The 17,148-nt window shown below is 42.0% G+C and overlaps 1 protein-coding gene and 1 long non-coding RNA gene across 6 annotated transcripts in view; one reads left to right on the forward strand and one right to left on the reverse strand.

Annotated features, from left to right (window-relative positions):
• The window catches only part of LOC138749225 (uncharacterized), a 69,911-nt gene that overhangs the window by 20,310 nt on the left and 32,453 nt on the right, over positions 1–17,148 (reverse strand). For 2 of the 4 annotated variants that reach the window (XR_011348490.1, XR_011348491.1), the window contains exon 5: positions 15,044–15,197. The exons of 1 other annotated variant lie outside the window; for it this stretch is intronic. This is a non-coding gene — a long non-coding RNA (uncharacterized lncRNA). Of the gene's footprint in view, positions 1–8,762; positions 12,110–15,043; positions 15,198–17,148 lie in introns of those variants that run through there. One more of the 4 variants, XR_011348493.1, reaches the window with a different exon arrangement.
• LOC138749223 (eosinophil peroxidase-like) overlaps positions 1–17,148 on the forward strand; it is a 45,080-nt gene that overhangs the window by 6,868 nt on the left and 21,064 nt on the right. For both annotated transcript variants that reach the window (XM_069910338.1, XM_069910337.1), the window contains exons 3-8: positions 25–118; positions 2,907–3,082; positions 6,021–6,153; positions 10,294–10,405; positions 11,851–12,057; positions 13,074–13,428. In XM_069910338.1, the coding sequence (XP_069766439.1) occupies positions 25–118; positions 2,907–3,082; positions 6,021–6,153; positions 10,294–10,405; positions 11,851–12,057; positions 13,074–13,428 (1,077 nt within the window). The remainder of the gene's footprint in view (positions 1–24; positions 119–2,906; positions 3,083–6,020; positions 6,154–10,293; positions 10,406–11,850; positions 12,058–13,073; positions 13,429–17,148) is intronic.

The raw sequence follows: 17,148 nt of genomic DNA on the forward strand, positions 1-17,148 counted from the left end.
GACAATTGGTATGTTTCTTTGTAGATATGGAGAAACGTCTCGGGAGCCCGTTTGTACAGTCTGCTATAAATGAAGCCATTGAAATGGTGAACAGAGCTTATAAGCAAACAAGAGTCTAGTAGGTTCTTTATCTCTGTAATGTTGTCAAACTGGACTTTTTTTTGTAAAGAGTTCAATAACTCAAATAAATAGAATAAGGAAAACAGTTTAGTTTTGTATTTGTTCAACAGTAAACCTGCTAAGGTACTTACTGATGTGATGCAGGGCTTGAAGATTTCCATTGAATTAGCCCAGTGGTTCTCAACCTTTATCTTTCCACTCACATACCACTTTAAGTAGTTCCTATGCCATAGGTGCTCTATGATTAGCAAGGGATTGATTAAGGTGGTATGTGGGTGGAAAGAAAAAGGTTGAAAACCAGTTTTAATCATCCCCAATTGACTCATTATGTGCACTGTTTAGTATCTCCAAAGGAAATGAACCAATGACAATTTTTCTCAATTAAAATATTTCAGTAACAATTGGGTCTCGAGCAGTGATTCTCAACCTTCCCTTCCCACTCAAATCCCACCTTAATCAATCCCTTACTAATCACAGAACACCGATGGCAGATGGATTACTTAAAGTGGTATGTGAGTGGAAAGAAAAAGATTGAGAATCTCTGAATTAGCCTTTAAGATTGTTGTTGAACACTATGATTCAAAATCATTCAAAAAATGCTCTTTTTTAATATGGCTGAAGCTCCACATGAGATGAACTTGAAAGCACTGTTCCCATTTTCTTTGATTTCTTTAGTGTTTAGTGTTCAAAGGGAATGGGCACAGATTCCACAGCCCTTGGAAACTTGGTGACCATCAAGCACCAGCTATATAATTTTATCCTCCCATATTCCCATCAATGCTCTCTAGCTTCAAACACTCACTTACACTCAAGTGGCAAGTTACAGAGGTTAGTTTTGGAGATGTGGTGGTGGGGGGGGGGGGGGGGGTGGAAACGGAGCACCCGGAGGAAACCCACATAGTTGAAACACACAGAAATGCTGGAGGAACTTAGCCGGTCTTGCAGCGGCAACAGGAGGTAAAGACTTTTCGAGTCTGAGCCCTTCTTCAAAGAAAAACAGGAAGGCATCTGAAGGCAGAGCCAAAATCAATTCTCACCTTTCCTCTTTTCATATCCAATTAATGCCTTTTGGTCTGGACCCCACCCCCTCCTATTCTTCCCCTTTTCTTTCTCCATTTGTCAGTCTTTATTCAGATGCCTTCCTGTTTTATTTTTGCTTATACCTTGAGAAAGGTCTCAGGCCTGAAGTGTCGGTAATATATCTTTATCTCCCATGGATGCTACAAGACTGATTGAGTTTCTGCAGCATTTCTGTGCCTTTTTACTACAATCGCAGCCTCTGCAGACTTTCACCCTGAAACCCACAAGGTCACAAGTTGAGAATATGCAAACTCCACCGACACAGGTCGGAAAATGGACCTGGAAATGTTAAGCAGCACTTCAATTGGCCCCACAACTATGCCACCCTCTGTCATAGGCCATTTTAACACCACAGGTGAACTTTGACCCTACTTTGTCCCAGTGAAATTCCTGGTAATTCTGGATCTCCAGGGCTTTTCATACTGCGGTCCATATTCCCAGGAATTCGCCCTCCCCTAGCAATTTAGGGGGATCCCACCCCAAACTAATGATGCATTATGCACTCACAGGAGTAAGAGTAAGTTCAGCCCTCCTGTTTGTCGGTCGCTTGCCAGACCCTTACCCCCACCCCCCCTGGCCTCCGTCATCCGCACCCCCACCATCCCACTGCACCCCCATGCTTCTGCACGTTGCAACAGTGCCACAATGCTGGATGAATGGCTAACTTCATTTCCCATAATCCCTCATGCAGCTGGTAGGGCTCTGGGAAATACAGCTGCGTGAGGGATTATGGTTTAATGAAGGCAGCCATTCATCCCGGATAGAGCTGCTGTCGTGACGTGCCGAAGGCAACTCGCTGTTGTCAGGAGGTATGTCTCTGTTAATTTTAATTTTAATTGCCTACATGATGTAGACGGCTTCCCCTGCTTGGCCATTTGCCTTTTCACATCCAGGCAGAGGGTGGTCCGGGAAAATTTCCATTCCCAGGCCGACCTTTACACGCCGCAGGTTCACAGGAGGGTTCCCGGGAAAATCCCCGGGGAATCTCCATTTTGCTCTGCGATGTGAAAAGCCCCTCCGATTAGAACAAACACACACCCAAAAGTGGACAATTCCAGACACAGTAAGAAATTTCCTCTCATTTTAATGCTGTAGCTGATCTCTTGTGTCCTTTGTCTGAGTCCATGAAACCTGGTTCAAAACTTTACAACCAGCCTCTCAGTATCATCCCTGTCAATGCATTTACCTCTCCTTCTCAAATGCTGAACATATGCACGTCAAATGTAAGCTTTCTTACCCATTCAAACCACGAATCAGTCCTGCGCTACCTCATAATTTCTTGTATAAAAGGTCAGAATGATTCAAGCAAAACTTTTTTAATTCTTAATGTGACAATTCCTTTCAAAATGAACTGTTTCCCTTTCTAGATGTTTCCTGTAACTGTGTTTTAAATTTCTGCTATCTGTGCACAAGACCACTTAGATTCCACCAAAGAAAAAGAGATTTACTAGTATCCCAACCTTTCCTTGATCACATTTCCCCAGATCATCTTTACATTTCCGCTCGATCTCTTGAGCCTCCAGCCTCCCAGAATTTACTCTCCCACTTGCATAACATTATTTTAAAAAAATGTGTGCATTAAGGTCCATTTCCCTCGAGTCACATATTGTTCCAGTAGATTTCATGCTTGGTTACAAGATGGTGTCAGTGTACCTTGAGTTTATAATTGCAAACAGTTTATCTCATCTAACTTTGTCTACCTCCAGCCAAAAAGAACGGCTAAAAAAAAGATCCTTGACTTCAAGTGACTTACTGCGTTTCTTCAAACACCCAGTCTCCGAGACCAAGCTTGCAGTGAAATCTGCAGAGTACATGGAAACTGCACTGAATCTGATCCAAAACCATGTCCATCGTATCCACAAACGCGCCCTCAATGCATCAGGTAACTTTAGAATTAGGTGAAGAATGTCCAGAAGTAATACTTTCTGCTCAGTGTTAATCACCCGGCTGCAACTTCAATGAGCTCTTTCTTCGAAGGACGACTCCTGTGCAGTCAATCAGTGCTGATGACAGTCAGGACAAGTAGACTCGGAGAAGCAGATGAAGCAGGATCAAGCCTTCCCATAAACAGTGCATCTGCTGTCCCCAAACGTGAGAAGGTATCCAGTCATCAACAACCTCCTTGTGAACTGGTGCATTACATGAGTAGTTGAGTGGGATAGGGATTATATCAGCTAGGAAGCAATAAAGTGAAATACAAACCCATACCTTCAGAACATGACGAGAGGTAAGAATTAATAGTGCTGCGCTATCAAAACAAGGGGATGTGCCTATTACTGCCAGCGACAGGCAACTAGGAAGAAGTTAAGTCATTTCTTCTGAAAGTGAGGTAACCAGAGCCCTGGCAAATAGATTGGCAAAACATTTTCTAAAGCTAACAAATAAGAACCAAGCGGGGATTTGTACAGAAAAGACGGGCGGCAGATAACGTGGGCAGGTTGTTGAGTATCATGCACCTGGCACAGCTGTGGCCCTGGATGCAGAAAAGGCATTTGACAGGTCGGAATGGGACTCTTTATTGAAAGTGCTGGGAAAATGGGGACATGGGCCAACTTTTATAAATTGGATCAGGGTGCTTTACCATGCAACCAAGGCTAAAGTTGTGAACAATTTCAACAGACTTCCCACCAACAAGACCAAGTCGACAGGGGTGCCCGCTATCTCCAACTCTGTTTGTACTGGCCATGGAGCCACCAGCTGAGGTCATTCGCCAAGATCAAGACATTAAAGGGTTTAGAACTGGCCAGGAAAAGCACACAATTAATTTATTTGCTGATGACATTCTGATATATCTGACAGACCCAGCAAACTCCACTCTGGAGGACTATGGGGAAATCTCCGGATATAAGGTCATTTGGGATAAATGCAAACTCATGCCATTTATGAAGAGGGATTACAGTCAATGTCAAGAAAATAGTCAATTAAAGTGGCTGCAAAATGGGATCAAATATCTAGGAGTTAGAATAGATAACAACTTGAGTAATTTGCATGTTAAATTACTGCACCACCCCTCCCCCACCCCTTGCTTGAGAAAACTGAGAAGGATTTAAATAGATGGATGTCCCGACCCATTACACTGCTGGCCAGGGTTAATTGTAACAAGATGAATGTTTTCCTGAGGCTCCAGTACCTCTTTCAGACACTGCCCGTGGCGTTGCTCTGGGGATTCTTCAAAAGTTTACTTTCAAGAGTAAGGATATCCCTATGGAATGGAAAGGTAGCCAGGGTCACTATTGAAAACTTGACCTGGGATTATAGTCTGGATGGATTGTGAATGCCAGACTTTAAAAAATACTATTGGGAAGCCTAGTCAAGATACGTGGCCTCACTCTTGGAGAGGGGCGGTGTAGCAGAGGACTTAATTTATAAATGGGTCACTAAATTTCTATCAGAAAAAAAGGCAACCACATATTAAAACAAATAATCCTCATTTGAAACAAAATTAACCAATATGTATGAATCAAAGTGGGACTGTCCCCAAAAACACACCTGACTCCAAATAGATTAATAGTATTGACGGTCGCGAACAAGATCATGGACACCTGGCATCGTAATGGCATCAGGTGTGTCGTGGAGTGTTACGAGCAGGTGCAGCTAATGTAATTTGAGCAACTGAGGAACAAATATAATTTATCAAATAAAATGTTTCACTTCTACCTTCAGATAATATCTTTTCTATAGGTCCAACTATGGCCCTATCAGTTTGCAGTGACATAGAGATCATGATTTGAAGGGGGAACACGTGGAAGCTCATTTCAACAATGTATTTCTTGCTCCAAACGGAAGGCCCCAAACCAGGTCTTGACAAGTTGTGGTAGGGGTGGGAGTTGGACTTCGGAATAATGATTGATGAATGGTGCTGGTCTGATCTGTGTTGGATCAGCAAGACTGCAGTCATTAAAGCGTGGTACAGGCTAATGCAGTACTATTTTCTGCACCAGCTATACCTGACGCTGCAAAAATTGAACAGATATAAACCTGAATTATCAAACCAATGTTTGTGACAGGAACTGTTGTGCATGCAACCTGGACATGTGCCATGGTGAGTCCCTTTTGGGTGGAACTGGGCCAAGTCCTGGAAAAAGAATTCCCACAGGATCCAAAGCTCTTCCTGTTGGGAAACATAATGAGTGTAAGGCTTACAATGAAGCTGTCCAAATTTCAAATTTAATTTGTCATGATTGCATTGGTGGTGGCCAAGAAGTGCATGGCAGTAGCTTGGAAGTCCAGTTCCTACTTGAGCATTGAACATTGGAACACAGAAATGCAGAACTTTGTTCCCCTGGAGAAAATTACCTACAACCTAAGGAAACAATATAGCACCTTTTTGAAGCCTTACTTGAACTACCAAGGGGCTCAATTGTAGTGTGGACCATCGTGCGTCACCCCCCCCATCCTAACCTCCTGATTCACTCCTCCATTGATGGGGGAGTGGATGGGGTCCATCCTATTCTAACCAGGGAAAGCTACGGAAAAAGGAAGGCAGCCTCTATGCGACAAACCGATAAACCCCCAAATATGTTTCATACTTTTGTTGTGAGTGTTTTAGTTATAATGTGTAAGTATAATTAGTTTGGTGTTGTGTTCAATGTTGGGGGGGAGGGAAGGGGATAAAAAAAAATACAAAATCCATAAGAAGATTGTATGGAATTAACAAGTACAAAATGTAAATAATGTTGATATTGTTGATAATGGTATTAATGATATAGTCAATTGTTGGAGTTTCAGTGGAAAATTATGAATAAAATATTAAAAAATTGAGATAGCGGGTGTAAGTTTTTCATTGATCATGACTGATAATGAGTTTATGTATCCTGCAGATTTGTTATCACCATCGGACCTGGACACGATTGCACACGTCACAGGCTGCTTAGCCATAACTCGACCTCCAGTCTGTAAAGATGACTGTTGGTCGAACCGATACAGAACCTTCACCTCCATTTGCAACAACAGGTGGGACATGTTGGACCATTGATGGCCACCAAACAATTATTGTCATTCAGTTAAAGGCTTTATCTTCGTATTGATAAATGATTACAAACTTGCCTTACTCACAGGATAATTCAATTAAATTTCTTTGAGGAAGCATGTGCAAAATGCCCAGATGTGTACTTCTAAATAAATAGTGTTCTAGATCCCCCTCTCTTTAATTCTTCATCCATTTCTCACTCTGACCTCCAGCATCTGTAGACTTCCTTTTAACTCACTTTGACTTCTCACTCACTGTGGCCTCCTCATCTTTTGTCCAGGCTTGATGTAGTGTCCTGAACCCAATACTTAATTCAACAATTTTAAGTAACACTTTCTGTTTGTTTTTCCGAACTACAAGATGTGACATTGACTTAGTTTTCTCTCTCTAGTAGGTTAGCCTAAATTTCTGGGGATTTCCCACAGCTCTGAATTTGACTGATTTTACACTTTGCTTTGCTTGTATTCTGTTTCCAGCTGCCCTATCAATCAGATGGCTTCATCAACAGTTTATCACCAAAGCAACCCTTGCCTTGGCCTAATATAAATATTTCCTCAGAACTTAACCATACGTACCCTACGTTATCTTCAACTTTCTCACAACTCTGATGAACAGCCTTGATCTTGAAATATTAATTCTGTTTCCCTTCCCGCATGATCGATGTGATATTTCAACTATTTTCCATTTTAACTATGAATATGTTCTAGACAATATATTAAACTACTGCTATCTGTTTATCGTGCAGCTGATTATTTTATTTGTGAGCATCATGGTGCTGGTTTGAGTTGAATGCAATTTGAAATATATGCAATCAATGGACCCCGTAGTTCAAATTTTCATGAGGCTACCTGCTGTGCTCAACTCTCTTTAGTTACAGGGTGTCAGTTGTTTTTCTGATGGAACAGTGCATGGCAAACTGCAAGAGGACAATGTTCAAGAAGTCCTCCCCCTTTTACTAGAGGTTTGGCAGAATTAGTTTCAGAATGCTGCTTATCTTGTGACAGGACACAGTTATGAAACTGGAGTCATCTCACATGCCTTACCTCTCCATGTTCAGTTAGGAGACCCGTGCCTTGAAAGGGGCACACCAAGAACCCTACACCTGCTCCTTTGCTGTTACCAACAGTTTGCCCTTCTCTGCTTGCACTTTATTTATACACACCTTTGCCAGTCAATACACCCTTGTCTGAGACTGACTAGGTAGTACAAATCCTTCCTTTATAGGATTCATTGTTCCCTGAGCCTTTGAAACGCCTTTGGAGGCATCAAAGAATGGCGGTATAGTCACAGGATGCAGTAGAAATCGACACAACATGGACTGTTGATCTTTTTCATGATACTTGTATTAGCCCATCATGGGGCAGCATAGTTAGTATGAAGGTTAGCAGTGCAGATTCAAATCCAGGGCTGTCTGTACTCCCCGTTACCTAAGTCGGTTATCTCTGGGTGCCCCAGTTTCTTTCTACCCTCCAAAAACATACGGGATTGGTGGGCAGCATGGGTTTCAATGGCTCGAATCAACTTCTACCATGTTGTAAAGAAATACTTTTTTAAAACATTCATTTAAAGAGGATGTCGGCTAGTTGGTTAAGCTCTAGTCCAGCACCATGATCTCCACGTCATTCTGCGCATTGATTGATCCAAGATTCATCCACTGTATGATTTTCATGGGCGGTACAGAACATGCACCAATGATTTTATTAACTAGCACCCATCACCCAGCAGATAGGCCCTTTGTACCCAAACGTTACACTCTGTACCCTAACATGCACAAGTAAAATCCTTCACTTTCTCCTTTGCAACAATCTTTAAGTCTTCAAAATCTGAATTTGGCATCAGGAAATATTGTCTTAAAAGCACAGAAAGGAGCCTTCACTCAACAAGTCAATGCCAACATTTTGCCCATCAATTCTACTTGCCCGCATGAGGACCACATCCTTCTCTCCCTTGTCTATGTAGGAGTCAGTTTAAATGCTTCTTTCTTCTTAAAATATTTTTATTGGTATTTAATATATGAACAATTGAACGATGCACTTACACAATGTGCAATACATTTAAAATATAGGGAAGAAAAGAGTTCAAATATGAACGTAATTTAAAAGACCAACGTACATTGGTGGTAAAATATAATATCAGACAAAAGGAAAACAACCCTAACCTAAAAGAGAGAGAAATATTAAAGGAAAGAAAGGAAAAATAAAGTTAAAAATTCTTTTTGAATGATTTGTTTTTTAAAAAAGGAAAAGGTTTACAGTTGTCTTGCCTTCTCCTCATTCTGTAATTTTTTTAAATCAAAAATTTTATTATTCACAGTTGAGCAAAACCATTACCTGCTTCATTTAATGCTTCTTAAGTATCTGATCCACCAATACCTGTGGCAGCACTGTGTAAAAAAACCTCCTTTTCACTTTCAATCTATCCCCTCTTGTTTGTATATCCCTACTGCGGGTAAAGATTTATGCCTCCCATAAGCTTGAGTATAATAAAATTGCAAAAAATCAAACAAGCTTATTTGTAAATATTAGATGTTCAAAATGTACCATATAAATTGTATAATGCACATATGAACCAAAATTCTTATTTGTTGCAGGTGAACAGGTAATTGGTTAAGAAAAAACTAAAATAGTTTATATTAAATTAAATTTAAAAGATAATAAATACAAAGGATAGATAATAAACATTCACAATGACCATAGTCAAAGAAAAAAATATGGTGTTACCACAGAGCAGTAAATCCTTTTGTGGTATCAGAGCAGTCCATCATAACAAGAAAAGACTCAAGAGACTGACAGCAGTTGGAAAGAAACTGTTCCTGAATCTCGAGGTGCTGGTCTTCGGGCTTCTGTACATTTTACCCGAAAGTAGCAGCGAGTGGAGATTGTGACCAGGCTGATTGAAGCGCTACCAATTAGACCCGACAGACCAGCAGTCGAGATTAATAGGCTTTAATTGCTGTAAGCACAGTCATAGCTTACATGCTCTTGGCCCAATTCCAAGGCAGTACTGAGGGAGGGGATGGGACGATACCACCTTTATTGGGAATCCTGGAGGGGGAGGTCTTACAGTATCAGGGCTGGGCCAACCAGTCCAATGACTGTTCCACCACAGTGATGTTGGTTGCCTTCTTGAGGCAGCATTATCCTATAGATGTCTGCCTGTGCTGGACTTGACTCTGTTTTTTGCCTTCTGTGTTCCTGGGTACTCAAATCACCAAACCCAGCAGTGATGCAACCAGTCCATATCCTTTCAATCGTGTAGATGGACATATCACATCACCACAGAATCCTTAGAAAGTAGAAGCGTGGATGTGCCTTCTTCACATTTGCTTTGACGTGCTGGCTCCAGGAGAGCCCCTCTGAAATATAGACTTCAGGAAGATACTAACCCTCTCCACCTCCATACCAGCAATGCAGACAGGTGATGGTTTCTTAGTCGCCCCTTCCTAAAATCAATACCAAACTTCTTGGTCTTGGTTATGTTGAGAGCAAGATTCTCAGTCTCCATCCTGAGTTCAGACTCATCATTTCTCTTTATGCAGCCAACAACACTGGTGCCAACAGTGAATGATAAATTGCCTTAAAGCTACACTTTGTCTTCACCATCACGAGTGTACAGGGAATAGAGCGGGGAATAAGCATGCACCCTTGGTGCCCCTGTGTTGATGATCAGTGAGGAGGAGGTGATGTTCCACTCCCCACTGTGCCTATAGAAACCTGCTACACAGAAGCAGACCCTCGGCCACTGTCCACACTGACCATAAAGCCTCGATTTATACTAATTCTGCATTATTTCAATGTTATTCTCCTTATTTCTCTTCTGTACCCTCTTCCAACACATGGATTCTATTCAACAGTGTCAATTTACAGGGGCCAATCAACTCATCAAGCTCATAGTATTTTTACTGCTGGTAGCCATTGCTTTGAGTGTTGCAATTCCACCTCTGTATATTATTAAGCTAAATGAAGGAAAAACTACTGTTGAAAATTCCAGCTTCCATCTGTGAGTCTGACACTGAAATATTCCTGGCAAAAGCACCTGTGGGATCCTTATTAAGACTGCTTTTCCTTGTCAGGTTAGCTTCATTAGGAGGGAAGAAATCAATGTTCAGTTTTCCCACTTTGCAGGATGAAGCCACGATTGGGCTCCTCCAACACAGCACTTGCCCGCTGGCTCCCCGCTCGCTACGAAGATGGAATTTCAATTCCGCTGGGCTGGACTCCAAACAAATTGCCTTTGGTAATTATTCATAAATTAGATCGAATGAATCAGATTCACTGCATTGATTCGCTGGTAAATGTACTAGTTCTTGCGATTCTGGGAATGGACAGGAGATGCGTTGGTACAGTGACCATTCATGGAATTAAATCCATCCCAGTTATACAGGGGCAGGGTGAAGCTTGATTCTCTCTCTTTTTGCTCCATATTGCAACATTGTCTACAAATGATGGTACATATATCAACGGCTTAGATGTGGGAATAGATAGCAATATCTCAAAATTTGCAGATGACTCTGAGTTGGCTAGAACCTTCCCTACGGCCGAGGTCAGGCTAACTGGTCTGTAGTTTCTCGGTTTCTCTCTCTCTCCCTTCTTAAAGAATGGGGTTACGTTGGCCATCTTCCAATCCTCAGGAACTAATCCAGTATCTAAGGAGGTTTGAAAAATTATCACTAATGCATCCACTATTTCCTGGGTTACTTCCTTCAGCACTCTTGGATGCAGACCATCCGGCCCTGGGTGCTGTTGCAGCAGGCTGTGAGGAAGGCGAATGCTATGTTGGTATTCATAGCAGAGGATTTGAATTCAGGAGTAGGGAGATCCTGCTACAGCTGTACAGGGCCTTGGTGAGACCACATCTGGAGTACTGTGTGCAGTTTTGGTCGCCTTATCTGAGGAAGGACATCCTCGACATGGAGGGGGTGCAGAGAAGATTCACTGGACTGATGCCAGGGATGGAGGACTTGGATATGGAGAAAGGTTGGGTAGTTTAGACTTGTATTCTCTGGAATTTAGAAGATTGAGGGGGGATCTTATAGAAACATATGAAATTCTCGGGTTCAGACAGACTAGATGCAGATAGGTTGTTTCTAATGCTGGGTAAAACCAGAACCGGGCTCACAGTTTAAGGATAAGGGGGAAGTTTTTTAGGACTGAGGTGAGGAAAATTTTCTTCTCTCAGAGGGTGGTGGATCAGTGGAATTCTTTGCCACAGGAAGTCGTTGAGGCCGGTTCCTTGTCAATATTTAAAAAGTAGGTTAGATTTGACCCTTGTGGCTAAGGGGATCAAGGCAGGAACCGGGTACTGATCAGCCATGATCATATTGAATGGTGGGGTAGGCTTGAAGGGCCAAATGGGCTGCTCCTGCACCTATTTTTCTATGTTTCTATATTGCACACCATCAACTCAATTTCTGAAGACAGACATTCAGCATTGTATTACTTAGGTGACATCTTCAGTTCAAGTTTAATTCATTTATGATTTAATACAATGAAAAAATGATTAAAAATTCTTCTTACAATGTCTGTCTTTAGCTTTTCATAGTAATGAAATCTTCAGTATTATTTTGTGTCTACATGTGCTGTAAACATCAAAGGGTTGGAAGACAATACTTAAAAAGAATCCCATGTTTGATAAGCCTTCCTTTGTTTCCATGTAATGATCGATTTATAAATCTACTCTAGGCTCGAGAGGTGTCCAACAAAATTTTGAAAGTATCCAATAAAGACGTGATCTCGGACAAGTATTTCAGTCATATGTTTATGCAGTGGGGACAGTGGATTGATCACGACATGAGCTTAAGCCCTGTGTCTGGCAGCCTCGAAACCTTTAACGATGGCATCAACTGTGAACGTACTTGTGTTCAGAGAAATCCTTGTTTTCCAATCAAGGTGAGACTCCACTCTATTTATTCTGAAGTTGTTTCAGATTTGGTTTTGTGCCCTGGATGATACAAAAGAACATATGACACATACACTCCAATCCCATTTAAAGAAGTAAAGAGGTGCAAGAATCAGATCTGACTGGTTGACAGATCAGTGCTTATTGTCAGCCAGCAAACACCTGCCCCATACATTCACTAATATGACAGGCAGTGAACACTCACTTGTAATAAATGCACACAACCTTGTTGAGGGCTCAATGCTAAAAAAATATTATTTGTGGGTGTCTTCTGCACTCTGTTTACGCAGAGCTTCCTAAATGTATCATTCTATTCCCAACACTGTCTAAGTTCAAGTTCAAAGTTCACAATTTCTATTTATCGATAGTGCAAAAAAAAAGTACTCCAGAAAAGATAGAGTATGTATGCAAAGCAGAGAAATATAAACAAGCAGGAAATGCAAATAACTCATGCAATACAGAAAATAAATATTCAATAATAGATAATGTGAAGTCTTTAAATGGGTCTCTGATTGAGTCTGTTATTAAGGAGTCTGATGGCAGAGGGGTAGCAACTGTTCCTGAATCTGGTGGTGCGAGTCTTGTAGCAGCACCACCTCTTTCCTGATGGCAGTAGCGAGAACAGAGCGTGTGTGCTGGGAGTTGTGGATCCTTGATGATTTCAGCTGCTCTCCGATGGCAACATTCCCTGTCGATGATCTCGATGGAGGGAAAGGCTTGCCTGTGAAGTGCTGCGCTGTGTCCACTACCTTTTTCAGGGCTTTCCATTCTAAGGTTCTGATGGCCCCATGATGCACACTTCCCACTACACATCAGTAGAAGTCCAAGGTTTTCAATATCAAACCAAATCTCCGTAAACTCCTGAGAAAGTAGACATGCTGACATTGAAAAAGCTGATTTGATCTTAACGGTTGAATATTAAGTAACTTCATTCTCCTTCTTTTAATCTCTATAAAACAATTTGAGATTAATTATTGCTAATAGAGTTCTGAATCTTCACTGGCAGATCCCTCCTGGTGACCCCAGAATCACACAAAATGAAACGTGCATGCCCTTCTTCCGATCGGCTCCTGCTTGTGGTACTGGTGAATCAGCCTCACTGTTTGGAGATGTGAATCCTCGACAGCAGATAAATTCCCTCACCAGTTTCATCGATGTCAATGAAGTCTACGGCAGCACAGATTGCCTGGCCAACAAACTCAGAAACCTCACCAATGAACTTGGTCTGTTGGCTGTGAACCAGGAATACTCCGATAACGGAAGAGAGTATCTACCATTTATCACCATTTCGAGGAATCTTTGTGGTGTCTTGCGTGAAGCCTGCGCCGCTCACCCAAAGGCTACTCCATGTTTTATTGGTGGTGAGTGTCAGCTCTGTCGAGCGCTGCTTGACTGATCATCTTTTCCTTAATTTGTATTGCCATTCTTTGCAAAGATAGAAATATGTCTTTAAAAATTGACCTGGTGATGGGCTAACTGGAGTTCATCGGATAGTATTTTGTTAAAGGCAACAGAAAATATGCTATTTTCTCATAATTTCTCAGTATCTGTTTGTCTCTCATGGTATGTTTTCAGCTGCTTGGCTCTTTCTTAAAGCTTGCATTCCATGAAAGAACTATTTTGCCTCTGCTTCAAGTATGAAAAGCTCATGATCTTCTCAGTCTCTCAGAGCGAAGCCATTTTCTCTTCTTTCTTTGGCTTGGCTTCGCGGACGAAGATTTAAGGAGGGGGTAAAAGTCCACGTCAGCTGCAGGCTCGTTTGTGGCTGACAAGTCCGATGCGGGACAGGCAGACACGGTTGCAGCGGCTGCAGGGGAAAATTGGTTGGTTGGGGTTGGGTGTTGGGTTTTTTGACTGTTAAATGCCTTTCTTTCGCAAACCATCTGAACCAATTCTGTAGCATTTTCAAAGCTATAGCTGAAACCAATTTTGTTCCTTGATCCTTCTCTCTCTCTCTCTCTCTCTCTCAGCCTCCCTTAGCAGTTTCTGTCCCACCCGCTATAACCCCTTAGGTTTGCATTTGAGAAATTCTATGAATCTCTCTATATTTTTTAACAGATCCTGCTCCTTTGTCTACTTGCCTTAACAGCTTCTCTCTCTCTCTCTTTCTCTCTCTCACTCTCTTTCTCTCTCTCTCTCTCTTTCTCTCTCTCTCTCTCTCTCTCTCTCTCTCTCTCTCTCTTTCTCTCTCTCTCTCTCTCTCTCTCTCTCTGCACTCATGTCCTTCAGGTCGACCTCTTCAACCTTTGATTCCATTCCCATTAACTGCTGGCCACCCAATCCCGCTTCCTTCTTCTAAACTAAAGCAACACTTGCTTCCTTAGTCCTCGCAAACCATGGGCTACGTAGCACAAACTACTCTTCCACATGGCTTTCCCTTCACTGACAAAGCTGCTCACTGTTCAAGTGGAAGAGAGAAGAAGTTTCCGAGTGGTAGGCAGGCAGGCTTTTTAAACAGGTACCAACCGAGGGGCTTTGTACACATTCACTTTGGGATTTAGAAGCAATTCCTATGGCAGAGAAAAGATTCAGCAGAAAATATAACGTGCTTAGCCTCATTTCTAGCTGTTCCATCAAGCTCTCAATGCAATACTTCACAGATGCCCCTGAAGGGAATACAAATGTTAGGCTCTTGACAGCTAAAAGCAATGCCTGAATGCATGCATTTGAGAATGATCAAGGGTTAGAATTAAAGAATATAAGAAATAGGACCAGCAGTAGGCATTCTAGCCCATCAATCCTGCTCTGCTATTCAATCATATCGTGGCTGATCTGGCCATGAACCCCATTTCACTTAACTACTGTTCCCCATAACCCTTATTTCCCCCATTCTTCAAAAGTCTATGTCTTAAGTACACTAAATGAGACAGCTTCTACTGTTTTCTTGGCCAGGGAGTTGCAGAGATTCTCTCTGGGAGAAGTTCCTCTCTCTACTCCCCCAAATCTTAAGGCTATATCTCCTAGATCTAGTCTCACCTGCCAGTGAAAAGAATCTTCTCGATTCAATGGAGGCAAACAAGAAGATGCTGAGAAACTGGAGGGACACACAAAATGCTGGAGGAACTCGGCGGGTCAGGCAGCGTACATGGAAAGCAGTAGACAGTCAATGTTTCGGGCTGCAACACCTCATCTTGAAATCGGATAGAGGCACATGAAGGAAGAAGGAAAGAACTTAATCAGAGAATCAGGAGCGAAAAGGGGCCATGAAATGCCCTCTTAGCCCTTTGCCCTCTCCCCCATCACACCTCAGCTTCTTTCCCTTTCTACCCTTCCACCTATAAATTCTTATTAGCCTGTGTTCATCCACTCTCATCAACAAGATGGTCCCCAAGTAATTTTAAATTAAATTTAAAGTAGTTTAAAAAAAAATGTAGACATACAGCATAGTAACAGGCCCTTTTGGATAATGACATCCAACTAACCTACACTCCCAGTACGTTTTTGAATGGCGGAAGGAAACCAGAGCTGTCTGGGAAAACCCACACATACACGGGAAGAACAAACAAACTCCTTACAGACTACCATGGGATATAAGCCTAGTCCCAATCACTGGCACTATGAGAGCAATCCACCAACTGCAATGCCATATGCTAGCTTTGCTGCCCATTAATCTATGTATTTTGAGAACAGTTCCAGGCCTGGTACCAACTCTTCCAGCTCACCACTAGCCGTTGATTGCCAGCCAGAGAAATACCCATTTGTTCCAACTCTCTGCCTTCTATTGGCTAATCAATCCTCTATCCATACTAATACTAACTTTGCGAATCATTATCTTACACAGAAGACTTTTGTGTAGGCACCTTATCAAATGCCTTGTGGAAATGAAGTATACCACATCCACCTGTTTTGCTCTATCCACTACACTTATTATATCCTCAAAGCACTCCAGTAAATGGGATAAATATGATCTGTCCTTCCTGATTCCACAAAGTGGATATGAGCAGTTCAGAAAGTTAAAATGCTACTCAAATCCGTGGAGATGGTAAGGAGCATTTTACAGCAGAGAACCAGGTCCTTCAACCCAACTGGTCCATACCAATCAGTTTGTCGACCCAAAGTATCCCCATTTGCCTGAGCTTTTCTCATTTCCCTCTAAATTATCTACATATCTACATAAATATCTTTTAAACATTACAATTATACCACTTCCTCTGGCAGATCGCTCCATATATCCACCACCCTCGTTGTGATAAAGGTCCATTTTAAATATTTCCCCTCTCACATTAAATCTATGCCCTTTAGTTTTAGACTCACCAATCCTGGGAAGAAGACTGTGACCATTCACTTTATCATTTACCCCTCATGATTTTATATATCTATATACCTGCCCTGTTCCTCTCCCCCTCACCCTCCCTTTGGTCCTTCTGCCCCCATATTCAGTCTCCAACACTCCAGAGAGAAAATTCCCAGCCTATTCCTGCCTCTTCTCTTAATCCAAAACCTCCAGCCCCAGTAATACTCTCGTGAAACTTTCCTGCACTCTTTCCAGCTCAAGGAAATCTTTCCTTGAGCTGGGTGAACAGAATTGCACACCATTCTCCAAGTGGTGTCTCACGATGCCTTGTCCCTGCTCAATAAAAGCAAGCATGTCAAGTACTTTCTTCACCACCCTGAATTTTGTTTCCACTTTCATGGAACTATGAACTTGTAATCCCTAGTCTTTCTACTCTGCAGCATTCTCCAGGGCTCTACCATACATTGTGAAAATCATGCCCTCACTAAACTACCAAAGTGCAACATCTCACACTTGACTGAGTTAGATTCCATTCTTTGGGCCATTTTCTCAGAGCATCTCAATCCATTTGTAATCTCAAATTGCCTTCTTCACTGTCCGTTTTGCCACCAAATCTGCAAGCTTACAAACCATGCTAAGTGCGTTGTCATCCAACTTGTTAATATATATAAAGCAAGCAACCACCACTGATCCTTGCAGTGCACGAATGGCCACAGGCCAATCTAAATGACAACCCTCCCCCAACATCCCTCCGACTCCTACCATCAATCTAATTCTGCTTCCAATTGGCCAGCTTACCCTGCACCCCATGTGATCTGATCTTCTGGAGTAACCACCTATGCAGGAT

The sequence above is a fragment of the Narcine bancroftii genome, chromosome 14 (assembly GCF_036971445.1).
Source record: "Narcine bancroftii isolate sNarBan1 chromosome 14, sNarBan1.hap1, whole genome shotgun sequence".
Taxonomy (NCBI): domain Eukaryota; kingdom Metazoa; phylum Chordata; class Chondrichthyes; order Torpediniformes; family Narcinidae; genus Narcine; species Narcine bancroftii.